This window comes from Mesoplodon mirus (genome assembly GCF_964341445.2).
Source record: "Mesoplodon mirus genome assembly, chromosome: 3".
Lineage (NCBI taxonomy): Eukaryota > Metazoa > Chordata > Mammalia > Artiodactyla > Ziphiidae > Mesoplodon > Mesoplodon mirus.
In genome coordinates this window covers 10278869-10304065 of record NC_138978.1, presented here as the reverse complement: position 1 = coordinate 10304065, position 25197 = coordinate 10278869, and the positions used below count along the sequence as shown (strand labels likewise).

Below are 25197 nucleotides of genomic sequence, written 5' to 3'. Positions count from 1 at the left end.
CTCTCAAAAACATACGCTGACCAAAAGGAGATAAACACAAAGGAGCACATACTATATGATTCCATTTACCTGAAATTCTAGAATGGGAAAAACCAAACCATAGGGACAGAGAGCAGATCAGTAGTTGCCTGGGGTCGGGGCTCGGGGCTCGGGGGAGGACTATCTGCAGAACAGCAAGAAGGAACTTTGAGGGTGATGGAAATGTCCTATATCTTGACAGTGATGGTAGTTACATGAGTGTAGACATTTGTCAAAACTCAACACTTCGAATGAGTGTATTTCATTACACATAAATTATACCTCAAAGTTGATTTTTAAAGTAAAATAAGTAAATGAATCCTATACTCTCTTTAAATCATGCTAAAATGAACCTTTAATGCTCTGAGAAAATAAAGAACAAAAATACCAATGCCATAGAAAAAAAATTTTTTCAAGATTTTTCTTTAACCCAAGTCAAGCATTCCTTTGCTCAAAAACCTCCAAAGGTGTCCCATCGCCCTGAGCAAAGTCCACTCTGGTCCTCACAATGACCACAGGTCTGACCCAACACCTCTCTGACCCCATCCACTCTGCTCCAGGCACGTGTGTTCTGGAACCAGCCTGCTCCACTTCCTCCCTGCACCCCTCTCTTCACACTCTCAAATAAACAGTCACTGTGTTTAATATGTATCAGAACACTGGCACTGGCTGCTATTACATAAGGCTGCATGTACTATCTTACACAGGCAACACATACTAATGTCTTTTTTTTTTAAGATGCTAAATAGGGTCCCTCTTTTTTTTTAATTATTTTATTTCATTTATTTTTGGCTGCGCTGGGTCTTTGTTGCTGCGCGCGGGCTTCCTCTAGTTGTGGCGAGCAGGGGCTACTCGTTATTGCAGTGTGCAGGCTTCTCACTACAGTGGCTTCTCTTGTTGCGGAGCACCGGCTCTAGGTGCGCGGGCTTCAGTAATTATGGCACGTGGGCTCAGTAATTGTGACTCGCGGACTCTAGAGCACAGGCTCAGTAGTTGTGGCACAGGGCTTAGACGCTCCACGGCATGTGGGATCTTCCTGGACCAGGGCTTGAACCCGTGTCCCCTGCACTGGCAGGCAGATTCTTAACCACTGCACCACCAGGGAAGTCCCTAATGTCTTTATTTTTAAAAATATAAGAATAAGCAAGCTTTACTGGCATTTCATTTAAATTTATATCAGTAAATCCTTTTATACACTTCATCCAAAGACTGATCATAAATTACTACATCAGTTTTAACCTATTTAATTAAAGCACCTCGTTTCTTAAATATTGATTTGATCAAAACCAACACTGGGGAGCAACAGCAGTGGGTGACAGGAGAGATCAGATGCAACATCCCTTAATATTAAGAACACAACATTGTACATTCACACTAAGATACATATTCCTGCTACAATAGACTAATAGTAATCACCATAGCAATTGCTGTCACGAGCAAAAGACATCCAAGAATCAGAGAGTATTAAAACACTCAAATTCCATGAACAATTCTTCTTTGTTTAGACTCGCAGACAATACTCTTAGTTACTATTCTGGGGGCAAACAATGGAGGAAAAATATCAAACAAGCTTCAGTTTCCTAAAATAGCATTAAATTGTATTTGGTTAAGGAATGAGTATGACTGCAATTAACAACAAGCAGATGGGGACACAGAACAAGAAAATCTTATACACCATCTCTGCAAAAGGACAGCAGTCAAATAGTTCTGAAAACACTTTCAGAAGTACCCTCGTTCAAAAAGCTGGCAGGTCTATTAAGCTTCCAACTAAAGAAACTGTCCTCGAATATGGTGTTAATAGTGAACAGACATAGTACTACATTCTTGCCCCTAACAATCCAGTCTCTGCAGCACAGGAAGAAAGATATTCTAAAAAGTGGAAATCAGATGATGTCTCTGCCCAGTGGCTTCCCATTGCATTTAGAAGAATAAAAGATAAACTTCTTCTCACGGCCCTAAAGGCCCTATAAATCTGGCCCTCATCCCTCACACCAACTTCATCCTGTCCAGAGTCCCTGATGCTAGTCAAGCTCCAGCCCCTGGCCTGCACTCCATTCCTTGAACCAGCAAGCTCATTCTCACCTCAGAGCCTTTGCACTCACTGTTTGTTCACTCTGCCTAGAATTTCTTTCCCCAGATCTTCATATATCTGGTTCTTGGTTATGACCTGAGTCTCTGTTCTATTATCAATCACTTCCTCAGAACAGCCTTCCCTGACCATGTAATCCAGAGAACCTCTCCACCCACCATTCTTTATCACATTATCTTATTTCACTGTCTTCACAGCACTTTTCACTATCTGAAATTATCCTGTTTGTCATCCTGCTTTTTAACTGTCTCCCTCTAAAAGTATGTGTTACAAAGCTGAGCCTTTGCCTACCTAGTTCCCTGCAGGCAGAATCCACAACACACTGGGATGCAGTCTATGCAGGATGAATGAGGGGAGGAGAGAACATTCAGAACAGCTAAAGTAATGGAATATGGATCTTTCCATTATTCTGATGGCTTATCACAATTCTCAGGGTTGGATCTGCAGCATCAGTGATTAAAAGCTTCTTCTGTTATTTTAGTAAGTAAAACTTTAAAACAAGTTTGGAACGTTAAATTGCTTTGCTACTGATTACTGGCAATACCACAGACCAGTGGTCCCCAACCGTTTTGGTACCAGGGACCAGTTTCGTGGAAGACAATTTTTTCCACGGGGGCGGTGGGGGGAGTGGTTCAGGAGGGAACGTGAGCGATGGGGAGCGGTGAGGAGCGGTGGGGAGCAATGGGGAGCGGTGGGGAGCAATGGGGACCGGTGGGGAGCGGTGGGGACCGGTGGGGAGCAATGCAGAGCGGTGGGGAGCGGTGGGGAGAGGTGTGGAGCGGTGGGGAGCGGTGGGGAGAGGTGGGGAGCGGTGGGGAGCGGTGCGGAGCGATGGGGAGCGGTGGGGAGCGATGGGGAGCGGTGGGAAGCTGTGGGGAGCAATGCTGAGCGGTGGGGAGCGGTGGGGAGCTGTGGGGAGCGACGGGGAGTGGTGGGGAGCAGTGTGGAGCTGTGGGGAGTGACGGGGACCAGTGGGGAGCGGTGGGGAGCGGTGGGGAGCTGTGGGGAGCGACGGGGAGCAGTGGGGAGCGGTGGGGAGCGGTGGGGAGCTGTGGGGAGCTGTGGGGAGCGGTGGGGAGCAGTGGGGAGCCGCAGATGAAGCTTCGCTCACTCGCCCACCACTCACCTCCTGCCGTGTGGCCCAGTTCCGGTCTGCCGCCCAGGGGCTGGGGACCCCTGCCATAGGTGACTGATCAGTATACAGACATGCTGCAATCATAAAACTACTATACTGATAGAAAGTTTCATATATTAGTAACAATTTGAGTTATATAAAGATTCTTTAAAAGTTAGTAATCAAGACAGCAGTATTAAACCATTAGGGCTTAAACTTACACAATGTTATATGTCAATTATATCTCAATAAAGCAGGAAAAAAAAATCACTGGGGCTGTACCTAAATATTATAGTTCTCTTCTCCTCCCAAGCGCCTGATGGGTTTGCACTGCTTTCCCCACTTGAGTTTTAAGTTCAATGCAACCATGGGAGTAACTCGAGCCAATTAAGCACAAGTAGGAGAAACATGTACTGAGACAAAGCCTCCGTCACCCTTGGTTCTTAAGCAACTAAAATAGCAGATCCACACTGGATGTGCAGCAAGAACAAGAAATAAATGGTTGCTGTGTAAGACCCTGAGGTTTTGGAGCTGCCCGTCTGTAAGTGCAGCATAACACAGCTTATCCTGACCGGTACCGCAGTATAGCATGGTGACCAAGAACCCCTGGGCTTTGGAATCTGACTGGCCTGAATCAGAATCAGATTCAGATTGAATCTGAGTGAATCAGAGCTCTATCACTTACTGTTTGAGTGATCACGGGCCTCTGGCCTTAATGTCTTCATCCATAAAATAGTTATAATACCTACTCTTCATAGAGTGGTTGCAAAAGACTGAATTTAAAGAATATATATGTAATACGCATTGCGGTGCCTGGCATGTCGGTTAAGCACTCACTACGTAGCAAGTGGCATTAAACCCTAGAACATCTACTTTAAGTGACTATGAGCATATCTGCATTATGGAACTCTGCTCACCTTAGATGTTCTATAAAGTAAAGTATTCTAAACTCTTTGTCCATGAAACAGCCACTTATAAAGTTCTGGATTCTCCTAGATAAATCTAGGAGAAGATAAGAAGAATAGTGGAACAACTCAAAGTTAATAGGGATGGGCGTGGAATGACAATGAAGCAAGTAAAGGATAGCTGTGATTTGAAAGTGGAAAGAAAAGAAAATGGAGAGTGAGGGGAGGAGATACAGTGGCTGCAAAGGCTGGATTCTAAATTAGAAAAATAAGAGATAGTAAGAAAGGGTAAGTGCTGAGAACAGACAGAAAGACAATGAAGGACAAAAAGCATGTGGGTCTGGAGCTCTGTGGAGCCCAGGGCTGAGGGTGGAGGGAGAGCACGGCTAGCCACACCAGGAATGGCTTGAAACATATTGATAAGACAGCAGTTCAAACTGCTGCTTCAACAGTCAGTGTTTAAAATGCCAGGAGGCTTTGGACTCTGCTGTTTCTTCTAAAGGACTCACTTGTAAACAATATGGTATGCTCACTCCTGGGATCCTTTGGTCCCTAAAACTCAACTGTCAGGCCTGTATGAATGAAAGATTCTGTGCTATTGTCTTAGAAACTACACCAATCATAAGAGACAGATCTGACAGCTAAAATTCACCAAAGCAATGCTGATCAGTCCCTAGAGAGAAAAATCTAACCCTAAACTCACCATCAAAATTTTAATTAAAAATCAATCTGGTTCAAGTTAAAACTTTTTTAATATCTGAATTTTTGTGTAGTTGTTTTGAAGCTTTTCAAGCACTTACTGCTCAATTTCACTGGCTGAAAATAAGAATAAATACAAGAGGGAAAAACATGAAGTGTCCTGCAACAATTCTTAATTTTTAAAAATCACTGGGACAATTATTGAAAAACACTCATAGATTGTATGTCATGCTATAGTAATCACATCTCAATATCATGGGACTAATACTCCTCAAATAATAAAAATATAACTAATGATGCTGAAAATTTTATTCATAAAAAGCAGACAATTTTTATAATCCAAATAAAAGTTTCACTACTACCGGACCATTTAAATGACACCCAAATCAGAAAATGTGCTAGCCACTAGAAACATAAGAGGACACTTTCCCACTGATAGTTGGCATTTGGTATCAAAGGCAGTCCTCTGTAGCTCTGATATTAAAACTTGTCAAGAGCAAAACCAAACTGTAAGAGAGCCAAAAAAAGAAATGGTTATTACTACGACTCTTTTGAATGACATGTGGACTTTCTTCAAACACAGGTCCTTTTGATATGAATGGAATATTAAAGCGAAAGTGTGAGGCGGCAAACAGGTCTAAATACATTCGAACTGAAATATTATTAGCTTAGCACAGTTAGCCACCTGAAATAAATGGCTGTTGAAGAGTGATGCAACCTAGGTGATGTCCATATTTAGATTCCACTTTGGAAGCATTCACCATCATTCCAACCCAGAATCGAGACTCCCCTAACAACAGCTCCGAGGCAGGAGGAAAGCAAGTTCCATGGGGAGACCAGGTCAGCATTAAGACTCAATCTTAAAAAAGGAAAATAAATGAACTCTTCGACATATATCCGCACATAACTTTGATGGACAATGACTATGAAAAGTCCATTCTGTTCTCTTTTCCCTCCCCCATCTCATCATTTCAAAAATAATTTGCCTTCAAAAGCATGTCAGTAAATCTGCAAGCTTAAAATAATAGCAACCATGTGCCCCATGTGTTTGCCAGATTCATTTTTTATGGTGCATAGTCCTCTGCATTAAAATCAACGAATTTTTGATAAAGAAAGTAATGAAAAGAAATCAAAAGAATCCATTTCAAAAACTTCACACCTCTCAACCCCAACACAGGACTGAATTTATCATACTTGGTCACTTAATGAAACTGGAGTTGTGAGCTCCAGTGAGACGCACCTGTAAATGGTAAAAAAGGTGTCGGAAGTTTCAGTTGATTGAGAGTACAAAATGTTTTCAAGCTAAACACCAAAAATTACAGACTACACACTTTTAAGTTCTGTCCTTCATATTTTTAAAAAAAGGGTTTTATAAAGATTTCAAAAGAGAATGTTTCTGATATCCATACATTTCTATAACTGCAAGTGAAATGATATTAAGAGCAGAAAATAAGAATCCTACTTCAGAACATATAAAATCTACATAACTGGTTCTACTTATCAGAATACCCTTGAGGCTACAGAAATACCCATAGCAGAATTGTTTAATCTCCAGGTAATCCCACACCCTCCTGTAAGGAGAAATACATCTTACATTTCAATATCTGCTCTCTTGTTTTTATTCTAAACGGGTTTTTGTTTTGTTTTGTTTTTTTGCGGTACACGGGCCTCTCACTGTTGTGGCCTCTCCCGTTGCAGAGCACAGGCTCCGGACGCGCAGGCTCAGCGGCCATGGCTCACGGGCCCAGCCGCTCCGCGGCATGTGGGATCTTCCCGGACCGGGGCACGAACCCGTGTCCCCTGCATCGGCAGGCGGACTCTCAACCACTGCGCCACCAGGGAAGCCCTCTAAATGGGTTTTTCAAGGACAGAATGCTTAAAGTTTCCCATTCAGTTTTGGTCTCTAAAAATAACTTCCAATTTTCCCTGTGCAACCAATGGGTTATTATAAAATAAAAAGTACTAAAAATGAAAGCTTAATAAGCTTCAAAACAAAAACAAAAAAATAACACTAGAGTGTGGCAGGGAAGGTAAAAAAAGAAAGTCTGAACTAAGGTCCCTAAGAATGAGTCCTCTACTTAGGGTTCCACAGAAAAGCCAACTCACGCCAAAACAATGCACACTCCACTTCACGAACAAACACACACTATGAAAATGATGAACTAATGAATGGTATTAAGAAACAGAAAGGAAAATCTGGTAGGAATGAAGGTGTGTGTTACTATCTTTTAAAAATCAAGAACTGGTCTAACATCTAGATAATGTATTTGTATAAATTCTTATTTTTAAACTCACCTGATTCATTTTCAATTCCTGTTGTGTTCTGAAAAGATACACACAACAAAGAAACTTCCTTGATTACATGAGCCCTAAAAAGAAAAACAGACAATTGTGATATGTACCTGCCTACAAATTTACAGTGATTTAAAACTACATACAGAACTGTAGAGTTTGCTCAAAGGGCTATTCATAAAGCAACTCCATGCCAGATCAACTTCAATATATGCTGAGAACTTACTTTGCAGATTTATTATCTACAATAAAATAGATGTCTTACTATTCTTTACTGAGGCTTCATTGTACTCTACAATTGAAAGCAGACTCATTAGAATGACATCAAATTTTTGCTTTGGAACTGAATCATCCCTAAGAAGAAATAAATTAGCTTTGTTAACAGAAACACAAAGCAGGGCTGAGTAACTTATTATGCAATGTCAATGTTCTTCTTTCACTTATATCAATACTGTGTTGAATACAAACACAATTAGACCCCTATACGTTATTTTGTTTTTCAAGTTCCTGAAGTAGAAAGGTGGATTTACTAACATTTCCATGGAGAGTTCTCTTTGAGGAAAAGAATGAAAACTTTGAAGTAAAATGCAAATGTTTTCATAAAAGCTGTTTGGAAAGACCTACACTTATTCCTTTAAAATTTTCCTTCAATTTATTCATAGTATAGTAACAAGGCGACAAAATCATTTCTTGGAAATGCAAATGACATGCCTGTCTCTAGATAGCAACCTATGAAGATGGTCCTTTCTGCAACGTTCTCTCTTAGGAGTCATTTGATGTCATTCATAATACATGAAAATCATGAGAGTACCACTTCCACTGTAATATTCTTGTTTTCAGCATGTATACATACACATCATTAAGCATAATTCTATTTCTTCACCAATTTGCCTATATTTATGTTTTCTTCCTAGACCCACAAGACTCTGCTCACATTGTAACTTCATGTTCTAACTGCTAATAAACCAAAGAAAGTATAATTCAGGGACATTATTCGCCCGAGAATATACCTGCCACTGGGCAGAGAGCCTGCCCACTATCCTAAAGAATAGCGCTTTGACATTTCACCCCATTTCCTTAATATGGATCGTTTTGGGTTCTTCTTCCTTGAACTGTTTAACCACACTCACCTGGATCGCCTTTAACAAAGGCACTATATTTAAGCTAGGGCCTGGCCACCTGAACCAGCTTTTACTCATAACTGACACAGGACATGTATTTGATAACTTGGAATTTGTTAGAGAGCTCAGTGCTATACAAATATAAACTTTTATGAAGTAAATACTCAGTGAATACAATTTCAGAAAACTGGTGGTTAACCCATGAAGTCCATTCCTTTAAATTTTAACATTAAGCATCTTTCTCACATATTTTTAACATGTCCTTCCTTAGTATATACATCCTTTATTGAATATAATCCATCCTTTTCTATGAGACTTGAAATCATTATGAAGTTTAAAATGTGTATTTGTCAAACAGTGATGAGATTAGTGGCCCCTGAGGCATGCACGCACGACCCCCTCTACCAAATGCCTACTGACGGCCGTACAGTTCCACCAGGAGGACCTTGTGTGACACCTTAGGGCCCCAGAAGTGAATGAAATGGCAGGGGTTTCATCTGCCCTCTCACTAAACTTTCAGAGGTGGATTTACTAACATTGGCCACGAAGAGTTCGCTTTGAGAAAAAAACCTGCAGTAAAATGCAAATGTTTTAATGAAAAAGATCTTTGGAAAGATGCTTTATCATTTCCTTTGGTTTGTCTTTTCCTTCTCACAAGAATCATCGGTATCATTTATGAAGCTTCTTCTAAGACCAGCAGGCACTGTGCTACTGTCAAATAAATCAGCTCTGTTAATTTTCACAAAGTTAGTCTCTCAACTAATGACAGACTCAAGGAAGTTGAGATAACTCCGCCACAGTATCATAATTTTGGTTTCTGCTATGGTTTCTTAACCATGTTTCACCAGCTTTTTACTCTTGCCTCACCTTGCACCTACTATGAGCCAAGCTCTGCTTTTGAACAGTGAGCACACGGATCCCTGCCCTCTCAGGAAGGAGACCACAGTAAACAAATACGCAAGTAAAATGTGTAGTAAGTCAGATAATGAAAAGTGCTTTAGAGAAAAACAGAGAGGCACATGGAGCGGAAGGACAGGGAGACAGGGATTATAAACTGTCTCTACCTCACTGCCTGTGAATCCATCAGTATGGTCAGAGAAGGCCTCACTGAGAAGGGACATCTGCTAAAAGCTGGAAGGAGAAGAGCTGAGAGTCAGGAAGGGATGGGGGAGGAGCATCGTAAGGGAGTAAGACTGTACACCGTAGATGAGAGGCCTAGTGCAGGAGGTGATGGTACAGGGCGGAGAGGGGAACAGGGGAGGCAGATTGAAGCACAGGCTTTGCAAGGTAAGCGCCGTTCACCAGAATGGCTATAGCTTTTCCAACCAGAGATGGAAAGCCACTGGGAGGCTTAAGGTGGCAGAAGTGACCTAGTGTGGCTTAGATTTAAAAAGAGACCGTAAGGAGGTAGGGTGGAAGCAAGCCGACCTCTTAGGAGGCTAATGCCCCAATACGGGCAAGAGATGGTAGTGCCTTAGCCCAGGTAGCAGAGGAGATAAGAGAAGTCACTGGATCCTGGATCTATTTTTAAAATAGAGTCCCCAGGATTTGCTGCAGATTCGACACTATGTATGAAAAAAAGAGAGGAAGTGCAGGATGACACCAGGGTTTTTATCCTAAGGACGTGGAAGAATGGAGCTGCCATTTTCTGACATGCTGCCTCCTTCTTTCCATCTGCTTTTCATCTGTTTTTCCCTCTTTATTTAAAACATCTTCCCTTCCTTTTCCTCCCGTTTTGTAGTTGCTGGCTCACAGGCACAAACCAAACCACTTAGGTACTGTGACACCTAAAAATGAATAACTAAAATATTAAAGTACTGGAAACATCTTAGTCTTCCATTTACCTCAATGAATCTTTTTCTTAATAAAAAAGTTACAACATAATTCAGATATTAATAATCTTCTCTCTGACTTTCTACACTGTCTGCTCCCTCTCTGTCCAAATAGGAATGCGCCCATCATTTCTTTCCAGAGACTAGAGGATCTTAACACCTTTGTTTAAGGGTTCACAATGACCCTGTATGCTTAGACCCTCCTATCACTTCTAATCCTAATTGCTAAAAACCAGACCCTCTTTTTTTTTCTTTCTCCCTCTTGACTCACAACACTGTCAAATTATATATCTAAAATATTTTACAATAATCAAAAACATTGCAAATCTGACACTGACTTCTCAAATGGTATTTTAAATTAGATTTATTAAACTATACTAAAAACAAGGGATGTTACAAGAAAAGAACTGAGAGTTTAGCAGTCTCTCTCAACAGAGGACCACTGCATTTTGAGCTGAAGAACTCTTGTGCAGGACTGTCCCTTCCATTAAGGCCACTCAGCACTGCCCTGCGTAATCAATGCCAGCAGTCCCTCCGAGCATTTTGACAACCAAAAATACCTACACACATCCCCAGATACCCTCCCAGTGGAGAACCTCTGAACTGTAGTAATCATGTACTAGCTACAATATGATAATATATTTTAGAGCAACTATAGATTCTAAACATTGTCATTGGAATAACTTCCTTAAGGTTCCTCCAGGATTGCAAAACCCCTGTGGAAGTGTGTGGCAATTCTACGTACCTTTCATATTCAGTGTTGACTTCAATAGCATTGATTTATATACCCCCTTATCTAACTCAGATATCTCAAGGTCTAAGTTTTATCAAATGTGAGAACTTGAAGTATCAATCCTATCAGTGTAGAAGCAGAGAGAAGTCTTTCCACACCTATCACCGAAACTTAATAATTCTATCAAACTTTAAAAAATGCTTAATAATTAAGTGCCTTCAGTTTTCCAATGGTAAATAATGAAAATCTTAAAACCCCTAGGACTTCTCTGACCCTGGATTCTGTCTTAGTTTCTTTTTTGGATTTCTATGCCTGACCAAATCTTTAGTATGTCTACATTTCCCTTCTATTCTACCTGTTGACGTTTTTCAGATAAAGTATATTAGACAGATATACAAATTTAGAGCATGTGAATTTCTATCACCAACTATACTTTACTAACAGCATACACTCTTACAAAACTAAGAGCTTGATCTTGATTTTACAGATCCAAGGTTTTAATAATATACACGTACTTAACCTTTCAAGATACTGCTTTCAAATTCTAGGGCAAATCTTCATTACAAATATTTAGCTTAATAATATCATAAAGATGATTTGATTATACATGACCAGTATGAATACAGCAACAATAAAACAATCAGGGTCTTTATGCAAATGCCAGCCCCTTAGAAAGTCAAGACAACCTCAGCAACGGTTAAGCTGCTGTTATCTGACATGGAGGCCAGAGACCAGAAAATCTAGAAATATGCAGGAAATCCTATAGAAATATGCAGTCCCAGGGTCAGACCGGCTCTGCAGCCCCAGCCATACCTCTATCACCCATCCTCTGAGATAAGGCAGATTAAAAAAAAAAGACAGACACAAACTAACATTAATGCAATACGTCTAACACGTCAATCTGTCGTACCTGTCCTTTGTAGACTTGTGAAACCTACAAAACTATATGAAAAGCCTTTAACGAAAAAGCAATAGCAGATTCTTTAAGATTAGTTTTAGTCTGGGAGAAAAGGGAAAGAATTAGGAAAATAATTATTTGATTAGCATATTCACCTATAAGTTACTGATAATTACTTTACAATTATTCTTTTGAATCAGTTTAGATCTTTTGGGCTATTTGGAAAATAATCAAATTTGCAACATTCACTTAGAGGTCACTAATATTATAATTATTCTCTTAGATTACAAAAAAATCTCATATCGTAACATCAAGACTCCGAAGAAACTAACTTTTAAGATTCAGGAAGCAACACATAGCTTATGGACAAAGAGTAAAACAGAAATAAGAGAACTAGCATGACTGTATCAACATTTTTTAAATCATAAATACACTGAAAAATGGACTAGATGCCAAAAAAAAAGTTTTAAAAATATCACTTTGTAAAAGGAGTCTTGGAGAGTTTATGACCTACATAAGAAAAATTATTCGAAAACTAATCACTACATAAAGTAGATCTCTCATGGTAAATGAATATCATTGTAGTAAACACAGAGATGATTAAGCTTTTTGCGGAGTAGATTTACAATGCTTAACACTGGTAGATTTACAGTGTTTAACACTGATCTTAGCTTTCTCAACCAAAAGATTCTTGCAATCCAGAAACTTCTAGAAAAATAATCAAAATATTTAAATTATGCCAACTTCTCAAATGCAGTTTTTATTAACAAACACAGCTGATGTACTCACTATAAAAAACTACCATTCATAATTCCTACCAGAAGAATGGAATCACCAAGTTACAATCTATAAACTCTAGCTATCAATATGAAAACTTTTAGCATCTATTCGTTGGATTAAGCAAAAGCACATAATTCATAAATATGGAATCTGCCTAGGAATTTGCTAAATGAAAAATCATTCATTTTCCTTTTCTGAAATAATATATAAATTTCACAAGAATAATCATCCAGAACATCCAGTTTCACACTAAAAAATATACCCCCAACTTTCCTTTTAAAAAGTAGACTATATCACCAAATTAAATAAGCTAAAGTGGAAAAAATCAAAACTGGTATGTTTATCATTTTCAGCATAAGGAGTCTGTGTGTTTGTGTGTGTGTGTTTGTGTGTGTGTGCGCGCGTGTAAAGAGACTGAGAATACAGCAAGGATTTGGTAATTCTTTGGTAAATCAGAGAATATGAACTCTTACTGCTTTAAACTGCTCATGTTTCTTACTCTCTAGAATGATTTCCACCCAAGGCAAAAGGCAATGGTATAACAAATCGTATCACACAGAGGAATTTCCCCACCTAAAGTGTATGTTAAGAGATACAAAGAGAACAGAATGCTCACAGATAAACCAGTGATTTCTCCCATTTCAATAAACTGGTTTCCTCAATGAGGCCCAGAATACCACAGACAAATATCCCAGAGCCTGATTCCCCAAATTCACAGAGCAGTGTCCTGACACCAACCTAAATAAGGAAGCAGAGTTTAGAGAATTTACTCCAGGTGAGAGAATTCGATATTGACAACCGTTTCCACAGAACTGAGGGGAAAACCAGAAGATCCGCTGTTTTGAATGGCTTCAGAGCCACAGAGCTCTGGTGAGACAATGAGGTTGATTAGAGTTTTTGTCTGAAACATCTAAGTTAAACAACACCACAGTAGCATGTTAAATAAGAGACCAGCAGCTAAACTAGGAGAGTACTATAAATCCAAATTTAGATTATGGCACTTTAGGGTTCTTTTCTTCCCCTAGAATATCTCTCCTTCACTTGAAAAAAAAAATTAAAAGGAAAATTTTCAAAAAACACTGCTCTAAGCATCCACTAATAAAGAGCTAGCTTAGCAATAAATGTATAGCAATTGCTGATTATTTACCTGGTGATGTTATAGATGGCTACTATTATACGCTCTCCCTATTCTTTTGACTAAATGTATACATCTATGTCATTATATTATGCTGAACGTTTAATTTATTACATCAAAAATTTCAGGTTTTGTTTAGGGTTTCTACAATAATTCTACAAATGCTTTCCATTTTTCCATCTTTCCAGCCAGTCCCTGCTGTCTGATGAGAACTGTGCACAGATTCAAGATCATTATTACAACTCCCATCTCTCCCAGAAAAGGACAGCTGTTGACTGTATATTCTACAAAACAGCATTAAACTCAAAGAAGTTCCTATGAAGTGATACTTTTCTAACATTTTCCCTGTTAGATGTGTAAAAACTTTAAATTATTATAAAAGGAAAATTAAGTCGATTCTTTCCTCACACTCAAATGCCAAGCTTCCAAATCAAACACAAATTTTCTAAAAGCAAGATGCCCCATGATAGTTCACTTCACAATTCCCAAAATAAAATGAGTTCTCAACTGACCCCTTTGAGTTATTGTTCTTCCACTGGAGTTGCCAACGCAGACGTTACTTATGGGATTAAACATTTAAAATTGAGAGATTTTCAAGAACCCCCAAAATACTTCTGAATCTCCTTTAAAAGGGAAGAAGGCTTCAGTAACATGAGGCTCTTGTCCCGGCTCTCAAGTATGCACTTTCTCACTTTCTGAGCATTAATACAGTCACCTTACACGTGGCTGCTCGGAGCTTTTTTGTTTTTTCCTACACGATAAAATACATAGGAAAACTCACCCTCCACAAACTACACATAAATGACAAGGAGGCTTCTGAAATTCATAAGTGAATAACACAGAGCAAGATCACAAGTTACACCAGATAAAGTGACAACTTAAACTATATTTCACTGAGATGCCGGGCTCACAATCACCGCGAGATTCTAGAGGTCTTCTCTCAAGAGTTTCTTATTATTTTGGTAGAGAGTGACCCTTCTACTTTAAATAAAACTGAGTTTTGGAGCCTATCCTCTAAATATGTAACTATTCCTGTTCTCAAGAGTATTTTAAAATAACAGCAACACCTACTGTTTGCAGAGCAATGTCTGTGTACTGCTCTACAGTTTAAGAAGCTCTGTACACACATGAATTTTTATTGTTTAAAGGGAAGTATGTTTCCTCAAAATAAATTATTTGTGGTTCTTGTTTCAAGGTAAAGAGGAATGCCCGCCCCCCACGTATGATACGGAGGATGAAAGGCAACCCCTTGGTGCCATCCACTATAGTAAGCCAGCCAGTGCCACTCGAGTGAGGGTCTGTGCAGAGCAGTGACAGGCTAGATGGGATAGTTCTAGGGGCGTTTAAGTTCCAGGTTAAAAGTGAACTTGGCCTGTGGGTAACGTTCCCCAGGTAGTGACGGAGGAGTTATTATCCACCCAGCCTCCTTCCTGACCCACTCCACAGGCCCTGAGGGTCTTCAGAGAAAGACGGAAGAGGGATTACTTAAAAGCAGAGCCGGTGAACGTATGCAGGCAGGAGGCCAGGGAAAGAGCCTGCTTTCAGGACTGCCCATCAGCAAGGCAGCTTCGGCCACCTGGGGTGGGCAACTTGCCCCAGAGGAGTTTCTGACGGAGAAGGGCCACAAACAAAGCAATGCCTAACAGTTTAGGAAGGTTAAATTGACAGGAAAGAGTGAGGAGGCAGGAGAGGAAAGGGCAGCCAGAAAGACCGGGGCCAGGCAAGCCGGTTAAGAATCTGGATGATGAGCGATAAAGGTTTGAAACACAGATGACAGCTGAAAAGAAACAAAAAATATGACTAGCACTGCAGAGGAAGAATGAACAGAATGTGTTTTCTAACTGAACAGGAGGTAAAAAGAGATGGTGAAGATGAGCTCAAAATCTGGAATGTGACTGACAAGAAGAATGTGTACATTTTAAAGACAGGGCAGCCCGGAGTAGGGATGGCATTTAAGTGGAAGGTGGTGAGTTCCATGTTAGAGGCTCTGAGGAGAGGCCAGACATTCAGGGGAAGCTGCATCCATCAAACGGGGAAAAAAAAAGGTCCCACCACAGACTGCCTTCAAGGTGGGGGGACAGAGATTTAAAAGTCTTCAGCCACAAGGGGGTGCCTAGGGACAGAGGAAATTGCCAAGAGAAAAAATATCCAGAGAGGTAGAAGATGAAGGACTGGCCTTTGTGCAAGGCGTGGAAAAAACTAGGAAAAAAAGTCGCCCCCTCCACCATGTTCATGTTCAGTAGGGGGAGGATAGGACAGGCCAAAAACCTTTAGGACTCAGAGATAACTTGGAAGTGTTTCTCTTGAAAATAACTGTGCCATGTTACCCCTCAATACCTATTATATTAAACAGGTATCTAAGAAAAACGCTATTAATGTTTCTGAAAAACCTCAAGTATCTCAGATTGCTCACATATTCACCTATTCTTCTTAAAACATCCCAGGAAAAGACAGAAGTAATCACTGTCTACACTTTTCAAATAGGAAGAAGAGAGAGAGGATAACTGTCCTACCCCTACCACTGCCAGAAAGAACGAAGTCCCTGCGCTTGATCTGTGAGATAGTTTATTCTGTACATCGAGGTAGCGCTCAAATAAATTACCAGGGAATTGCACCGATCCAATATTTATCTCGCAAAACAAGTGACCTGACCTGCTCAATAACCTCTAACAGAGCTAACAGAGCTTCACAATGAAGAATCTAAATTTATCCCAAGAGTCCTTCTTTTTAAAATTCCTACTTTTAGATGTACCTCAAAATTAGGCCTCTCAGAATTACGGCAAAGTCCCTAAAATAAGATTCACGGAATGGGAAACATTTAGAATCTTTTTATACTGATACTCCAATTTATGCCTAATTTACACTGCCTTAATAAGGTCTTATGAAATGTGCAGAATTCATACTGGTATATAAGGGTTTGGTGAATCTCACAATTCTTTTCAAATATTGATGGCATCATTTAAATTATCTGAAAATGCCACAGAATTTTCCCACCAGAGTTTAATGAAGTCTTAGTGGAACTACTTATACGCACATGTAAAATCTGTAAGTTTCGCCAATTTCCAGACAGGCTGCCCACCGTAATCAAACTAACAGTTGCACTTAGCTTTCCATATTTCAGGCAAACTGTGCCAAGAAGTAATTTAGCTCTTCCAAAGCAAAGCCTATCATATGATTTATTGCAAGAGCTACAAAATACGTTTTTCACCAAAATGGCTGGCAAATATATAAGTATTCAGTGAAACCTCCTTTATTGCACGTTCCAAAGGACTAATAAATGAAAACAGAGTAGATGACGTGAACCAAGACCCTAAGAATAAATATTATATAGTACTGAGAAAAATATTATAAGTATAATTCACTCCAAATGAACCAGATTTATTACATACAATAACTTTAATACATGTTTCAGGGAAGTCGGAGTGGGGAATGAAAGGCATTCTCTTTAAGAAAGAATATTTAAATGACACATGCATTCACCCCAGTGCATGAACGTGATTCTGTGCATTCAGATATTCTGTAATTCAGAAAACCAGTCCATTACTGAATGTGGTCCAAGAGCACGTCTCTTTTTCTCTGCTTTATTTATCTGTTAAGTGCTAAATTACTCATTATTATTATTACTACTATTACTACTGATTAAAGATTACTTATGCCACGATAAATTTCAGTCTATACTATCTGTTCTTTTAAATAATTCAAATAAAGATTTGACAACTTATACTTTTTTTTCCCCAGGGGAAGTTGCATGTTTGCCATAAAGATCAATAACCTATCTCTAAACTATAAATAGTTAGTAAGCACTTCAAAAGTAAACTTTATTTCTTCAGGACAAATTTATCACTTTCAGTGCATAACCCTGAACCGGTGGTTTACAAAAAAAAAAAAAAAAGATTTTAGAAAAACTAGACTTTTATCATCAGTTTTTAAGGGGTTGCTTCACTAAGTCTCATTTTCTAGAAAAGACCATTGTTTCCGTGTTATTCAGCATAACAGACCACAAGCTTAAATCATTCACCAGGTATCAACTCTGTGCAAATTTATTTAAAATTCCTAATAATTTAACCTACATACTGGGAACTCTGATCCTATGTCATGAAAATTCCTCCATAGTTTCCAGGTTACCTCACGTTGCCTTACCTCTTGCCATGAAAGGGACGCCAAAGCAAAATTTCTGAAAGTGACCATTCAACAAAGTCATAAAACCAAACTCAGGAAAGAACTTCCACAGTAGGTCCATTCCCTGGCTTCAGTGGGGACCTGAGGTTAACCATGTGTTGAATAGTATATTCTTCCAGTTCTGTGACTACAGAGATTCCATAAACCGCTTCAATGATTCAACCACCCAGTCTGATGAACCTTCCTTTAATGCAGTGGCTGCGAACTGGGGCGATTTTGCCCCCCCCGAGGGACGGACATCTGGTAATGCCTGGAGACTCTGTCAACTGTCACACCTGGCGGAGGTGCCACTGGCATCTGGGGGGCAGAGGTTAGGGGTGCTGCCCAACATCCTACAAGGTACAGGTCAGCCCACACAAGTTACCCAACCCCAAAGTCAACCATGTTGAGGCCAAGAAATCCTGCTTTAGTGGAACCTAACTACTGCCTTCAGATGATTTTATCGGCTCTAACTATGAACAACTAACTTCAAAAGTAAAGAGCCAGAACAGAACCCCAGACCTCTCACCAAGTGCCGGGAGGAGGGACAGCATAACTGAGGAGCTCCAGGCAAACGGCACAGCCCCGGACGCACGTCAGCAGTATCAGTAGTAGTCTCTGTCGGGTAACGTCCCCATCATTTGGAAACTCCCTGGATCTACACGTTGCCACGCAAGCTTGACAATTTTCCCCCACTGTCCACCTACTCCCTTTTCAGTCCCCACTGTGGAGTTTTCTAGTGCAGCCCACAGGCTTTTTTTCTTCTGCATGGGGATTAAAAATAGCATGAAAAGCAAGTCAGAAGACATGAAAATAGTAAATAACCTAAGGTGCTTTCCATCCCGGAAAGTCTATGATTTAACAGGACTTAAAAGGTTTGTAAATCAGATCTGGAACTTGAAAAGCGATGGGCAGCTTAAAGAAAGAGTCCCATGAATAAATAAACATCTAACGTAAAATAATCATCAAAAGAATATTCGTGCAGATATATGTACGTAACTGCACAGACCCGGCTGAAGGAGGAGAATAAAAGGGAGCTGAAATGGAGTGCTATTTCTTAAAACTGCATTGGCAGGAAGAATGAGTGTTTAGAGGCTAAAAAACAGAATTTACATTCTCACGTATCTTAAAAGATGACAGAACTTTACAACTCACAATAGAAAAACCTTTTAAACAAATCTTAACGAAAAGAAAATCTCAGGCTGTAGAAACCTTACTGATCAATACGGAATTGATAAATAAATTATGGCCAGTGCATATAAGACATGGCCAAAAAAATCATATTGAATAAGATTTAGTGGCTTGGATATATGCTCACAATATCGTAAAGGAAGGCAAACAGTATATATGATATCAATACTGTAGAAAATGTAAATATATAGAAGTGAATAAATATATACAAGGAAAGAAATACTCATGCACACCAAGAGAGACAGGGAGGAGGAGAAGGTCTGCCAAAATGTTCACAGTGGTTATCTGAGGAGTGGAAAGGGAAAGGCTGATTTCTATTCCTTCTTTGTGTTTTTCTCCATTCTCAGATTGTCCTACAGTGAGAATCTTTTGTTACATTTTGTACTTACAAAACGAATATCAATACATTATTACAAATTTATAACGAATTGTTTCAGGAACTGGCCACAAAATGAGAAAAAACAAATGTGAATATGCCAACTTTTCAGTGAAAGAAACCACCTTCAGAATCAACAAAAGCGAACCTCTATTGAGCGTTATGATTACGTGCCTGGCACTTTTCTAACCACTTCAAATGTATTAACGTATTTAAACCAAACCAAAAAAGATGTGTAAAAAGAGCCCTGGAATACCAGAAGCTGTGAACAAATGTTAGTCCCGCTATGCATTTCCATCTCCGTTTCCATCGCTTGAAATGAGGGAGCTGGACGATCTTTAAAGGTCCTCTCAAGGCTACACTGAGATTCTACATGTAAAAGAATGTGGGCAAATGAGTGTAAGTGAGCTTCTGGCGAATGAAGGGGCAACTGCATGCCATCTCAAAAGCAAGACCCTACTAAAAAGGAACACACGACATGTCTCTCAGTTCCTCCTCCTTAACATTTGTACAGCACATTTCATAACATGTTAAAAAAAAAAAAAAAAAAAAAAAACGTTTAAAGGCCTACATTTCCCCAATACTTGCACGCAACTGATCAAACGGAGATGAAGTCTGGCATCTTAACAGAATCACTGAAAGGTTCTGTTAGTTAAACACTGTGGTTGCTTTTCTGTAGTAAACAAAAACTTTAAGAAACATTTTAATCGCCTTCTGAGTAGGACCATTTTAGTGTCTGATTAGAGGGATTTAAAGACTTAACTGGGATTCACCAAAGGGCGTTCCACCTCTGAAATAAAACCAAAACCCCAACGCAACGCTGAACGGAAGATGAGGGGCCAGCATGCGTGTCCTCTCTGGGGAAATTACAGCTGCGTAGTTGAGGGAATGTGGGCTTCCCGGGTTGATGTGGGGTTATTCCCGGTTCAGTGGTTCACGTGTGGGTCGGGAGCAACCACGGAGGTGTGGGAAAGACGATGACCCGTTTGGTCTACTTCGTGTCTCACTTGCCACCATCAAAAAACAGGTTCGTGGGTATCTTTGGTAATAAAATGAGTAAAAGAGAACTGCACGTCTGTTAAAAACAAGAACACCGGTGGGTCTATGATGGGATTACCGAGGGAGAACACCCCCAGGCTTAAACCACACTTTGTGGACTGAGGAAACACAAAGACACTAGACACAAAACAAATTCAGAACGCAAGTGTGAGAGACACGTTCGGCTGCAACACAAAAAAGAGAAACAAGACGACCTGAAATTGTAACGGCCCTGGGACCCGCGGGCGCACGGGGTCCCGCTAGGGTCGCAGCCGCCTGCCCGGCGCCGCCGCCCCGCAGCCCACACGCGTCCTCCCCGCGGGGCGCGCGGCAAACCAACAGCGACAAAGCGGACCCCACTACTTCCCGGCGCCGGGCCCCAAGGCCGGACCGGGGTGCTCGTCGCGGGACGGACTGACCCCGGACCGCCACTGGGCTGCCGGCGGGCCGCGCCTCGTTCCGGGGCCCCGGCGGGCGCGGGACACCGGAACCTCGGAACCTCGGAAGGGGCGCGTCCGCCGGCCCGCCCGGCCCGGAGCGCCCGGGTCTCCGGCGTGTCGCCCCTGCCGCCTCGCTCCTCGCGGGCAGGAACGGGAGTCCCGGCGCCGAGCCCGCCACCGTCCCGGAGGCCACCCGCCCCGGCCGCCTCTTACCTGCGCCCGCCGCGCCCCGCGCCTCAGAGCGCCGAGAGCCGCCGCCCGAACCGCCGCCGCCCCTCCGCCGGCCCAGGAGCCCGCGGCCGCGCCGCCGCCATCTTGGCTCCGGTCGGAAGTGACGTCGGTTGGCGCCGGCCGCACGGCCTCCGGGACCCGCGCTGCCCGCGCCGTAGCCTACGGCCGCGACCCCCGGCTGAGCAGACCCCGACGCGCCGCTGCCGGAGGGCCCAGACCCGGGCCGCACACACCCCGAGGGCCCGCACCCGGGCCGCCCTGGTTCAGAGGCGTGTTCGCCCCGGGGCCCCGACCTCTTCTCGCGGGCTCGACGACCTGGGCCGCACGCGCCGCGACGCGCGCCATCCTCACGGGGACCCCGCGGACCCCAGCGGTCAGCGCCGGGGCTCGCCACCACCAGTCTGTCCGCACCAAAGGCTTGGGATTCTGCGCGATCGAAAGTTACCGCAAGAACCCACAGCCTTTAATAAAAGGCGGAGGGCGAAGGAAAATGGGTTCATCACTACGTCCCTGTCAAATGAGTAAACACAGACCCCATTTTTCACTCTTCCCTAAAGGACCAGTCTAGCCTCCCCCCAAAAAGACCCAGCTCCAAGAGGGTGGATGCAGCTGGGTTTATTTGCTCATTCATTACAAACAAGTGTTTCTTGCCTGCCCGCCATGTGTCTAGCACTGCGCTACGTGCTGGGGCTACAGCACAGAACATGACATTGGCCTTGTCCTTGCGGAACTTACGATTTACAAACGAGGAAGCCAACAGACAGCCTGGGTGACAACGAATGACTGCTCTCATGGAGATGAACGGGGTTGAGTTGGAGATGTCTGTTTCGACATCCAAGGAGCGATCAGACATCTAGCAGGCAGTCGGCAAGGAGACTGAAGTGGGGGAGAGAGGTGCAGGCTGGAAATGAGATAGAAAGTTGGGGGTCTGTCGCGTATGGATGGTATTTAAAGCCATGATCACTTCAAGATAAAGCCTTGAGAATGAAAGCAGGAAGAATCTAAATGAAATGGGTGACATTAGACTCCGTGGAAAGGCCCCACCCTAAGGAGGAGACATACTAAAGCGCAGTTACTCTTTGGAAACTTTTGACGGAGCACACAAATCCGTTTATGTAACTAGGGTTTAATTTTAAGAAAACATGATGAGTCAACACGTATTATCATCTTATTGTGGAGGGATGATGCTAACGACCTAATCAGGTATAGTGAACACATGAAGATAATCTCATCAGTTAAATTTTTATCAAGGTCTTAAAAAGTGACAGGGTCAGAGCAGAGCCTAAGAAAAAAATAAAATCAGACCTCAAGCGTTAACTTATTTCTTCCACTGATATTCAAGAGAAAGAGACCCTAGATTTAAGGGATACTTGCATTCATGTCACTAAAAGTGTGTACTGTGCTGTGGATCAGAGCAGACATCAGACTTTTCCATCCCTTACCTAAATTAGTGCCTCCCAACGTGATCCATGCATCGAAATTACTTGGAGTACCTGAAGAAAAAAAAAAAAAAGAAAGTGAGGGAGACTCGACCGTTCCATCCACAGTCAAAACACCAATGTACAAATCAAAAACTTTTTAAAAAAGCTATATGCCACGTGGCATTCAATAGAATGCAAAGGAAAATAAAGGAACATTAAGCTAGAAGTGACACAGTGAACCAGAACATGTACAAAATAGCATCATGCCAAGAGATGGTTGACAGAGTAGTCAGTGGTTGTCCTCCCTGTCATGAATCTAAAATGACTGGGTGTTTTCGTTTTCTGTAGCTCTTGCAGCAAATTACCGCAAACTGGGTGGCTTAAAACACCAGAAATATTGGGTTGGCCGAAAGGATCGTTCAGGTTTTTCCATAGCATCTTACGTAAAAACCCGAATGAATTTTTTGGCCAACTCAATATATTCTCTTACAGTTCTAGAGGCCAAAAGTCCGAAATCAGTGTCACTGGGCCAAAAATCAAGGCATCAGCAGGACCACGCTCCCTCTGGAGGCTTTAGGGGAGAATCTTTACTTGCCTCGTCCAACTGCTAGTTGCTGCCAGCGTTCATAGGCTTGTGGCTGCATCAGTCTTCAAGGCCAGCATCTTTAACTCTCTGCTCCATCTTCCCATCACGTTCTCCTCTGTGTGTGGTTGGATTTCCCTCTACCCTCCTCTTCTAGAGAAACATGTAATTGCATTTGGGACCCACCCAGGTAATCCAAGATCATCCCCTCATCTCAAGATCCTTCACTTAATCACATCTGCAAAAACCTCTTTCCATAGGGGACTAGGACATGAACATATCTTTAGGGGCCATTGTTTAACCTGCTACACTGAGTATATCTTCAGCACTCCTAAATTCCCCCCTTCATCAGCCATCGTTTATTTTTCATCTGTATACGTTTCTTGAACATTTTATATTTTTCAACTTGTGCCACTGCTCAGGATAAATAATTATATATATTTTGTCAACTTAATCCAAAAAAGATACGAACTATTGACAATACAATGTGATTTCATGAATGCTTATTATCCGATATGCTAAATATTACTCTTTTGTCTCTTTGAAAAGGTGAAAGATATTGCTAAAGGACGAGGGAAGGACTTTGAGACATTTCATCACATCTCATGGGCCATTTCTGTATTAGGGGTATGGAAATATAAAATGCACTCTTTGTCTGGAGCTACAACGGGAATGAAACTCCACTTTACACAGATACATCTAGCACAGGTCCCGGCCAGTTTTGTACCTTGGCATGACGTACCATTACAGAGGACAATCATCACCATTCGTCATCCCGGTACCCAGAACAGTGTCTGGCATGTAACAAACGCTACATAGATATTTTTAGTGGGAAAAAAGTCTTCTCCCTCCCTCTTCTGATGTGGCTGGATTTGAGCAAGTATGTGTTGACCAAAGACTATGTGGTAAGCACTATCCTCACTTTACAGATGAGGAAATTGAGGCCAGGAAAGCTTAGTTAGTAACAGAACCAGGTTTTTGTTTTTTGTTTTTTTTTTGCGGTACGCGGGCCTCTCACTGCTGTGGCCTCTCCCGTTGCGGAGCACAGGCTCCGGATGCGCAGGCTCAGCGGCCGTGGCTCACGGACCCAGCCGCTCCGCGGCATGTGGGATCCTCCCGGACCGGGGCAGGAACCCGTGTCCCCTGCATCGGCAGGTGGACTCCCAACCACTGCGCCACCAGGGAAGCCCCAGAACCAGGTTTTGAACATAGACAGTTTAGCTCCCTGGTTAGCTGCAGGCTTAACAAGTAAACTCTACCCCCAACGCCACACCCCCCCCCCAACAAGAAAAAGCTTGAGAACTGCGACAGGCAACTCTGCTACTACATGCTCTCAACTAGTTATTCCTCAACCAAGATAACTGGGGCAGGAATTGGGAAGTATTTTTTTTTAATATCTGCATAAAGAGACCATTCTAAATACTCTCCCTGGACTGTCAAGCAAGAATATCAGGGGGAAAGGGATTAAGTGTCTAAGAGCAACTGCATCAGATGAACTCATATCTTGTTCAAATAATACATCACTTACTTTTTAAAAAATACTGAGCCCCCTTTCCTCCTGAATGCAAGTTGTTTTGAACGAGATCCAGAGTCTCTTCTTCCAGTGTCTCCACCTCACCCTCGCCACTCACCATCCCTCTGCCAAGTCCTTTACCCAAGCAAGGAATGACATCTGAGCAAGCACACCAGCAACCAGAAGAATCGAAACTTGGATTCTGGGTTCAGATTAAAGACAAATGAATGAAGTTCAAAGAGAGAAACTCTGGGGACTAAAGATACAACTTATTGCATGATGGACTCTTTTGGCTGCATAGTTTCAGTGCAAAAACTGCAGCCTCCAAATGTGTAGACGAATCTTAGCAGTGGTGAGATTTAAAGGTAAGAAGGGAACCTTTATTGAGTGCCAATCTGCATGGTGCTTTATACTACACTCTCATGTAATGTTCATGACAATGACAACAGTGGCTGCTGTTTTACAGGTGAAGACGCTGAAGCACAGACTGTGGGGGGCAGAGCTGGTGGAGAGGCAGGGTTCAAGGACTCGTCCAGGGTCAAAGTCCACGATCTGTCTACTGGCCATGCTGCTTCCCAGGCATCAAGGTGCTCTTAGCACTACACTCTCTAGGCACTAGGGAGAACACAG

General features: G+C 41.9%; 1 protein-coding gene across 1 annotated transcript in view; it reads right to left on the bottom strand.

Moving 5' to 3' along the window:
- The window catches only part of PRDM2 (PR/SET domain 2), a 120644-nt gene extending 99560 nt beyond the window's left edge, over nucleotides 1-21084 (bottom strand). The window contains exons 1-2 of the mRNA XM_082616355.1: nucleotides 21033-21084; nucleotides 7121-7194 (exon numbers count right to left, since the gene is read on the bottom strand). Of these exons, the coding sequence (XP_082472481.1) occupies nucleotides 7121-7129 (9 nt within the window). The 5' untranslated portion in view covers nucleotides 7130-7194; nucleotides 21033-21084. The remainder of the gene's footprint in view (nucleotides 1-7120; nucleotides 7195-21032) is intronic.
- Between the last annotated feature and the right edge of the window lie 4113 nt (nucleotides 21085-25197).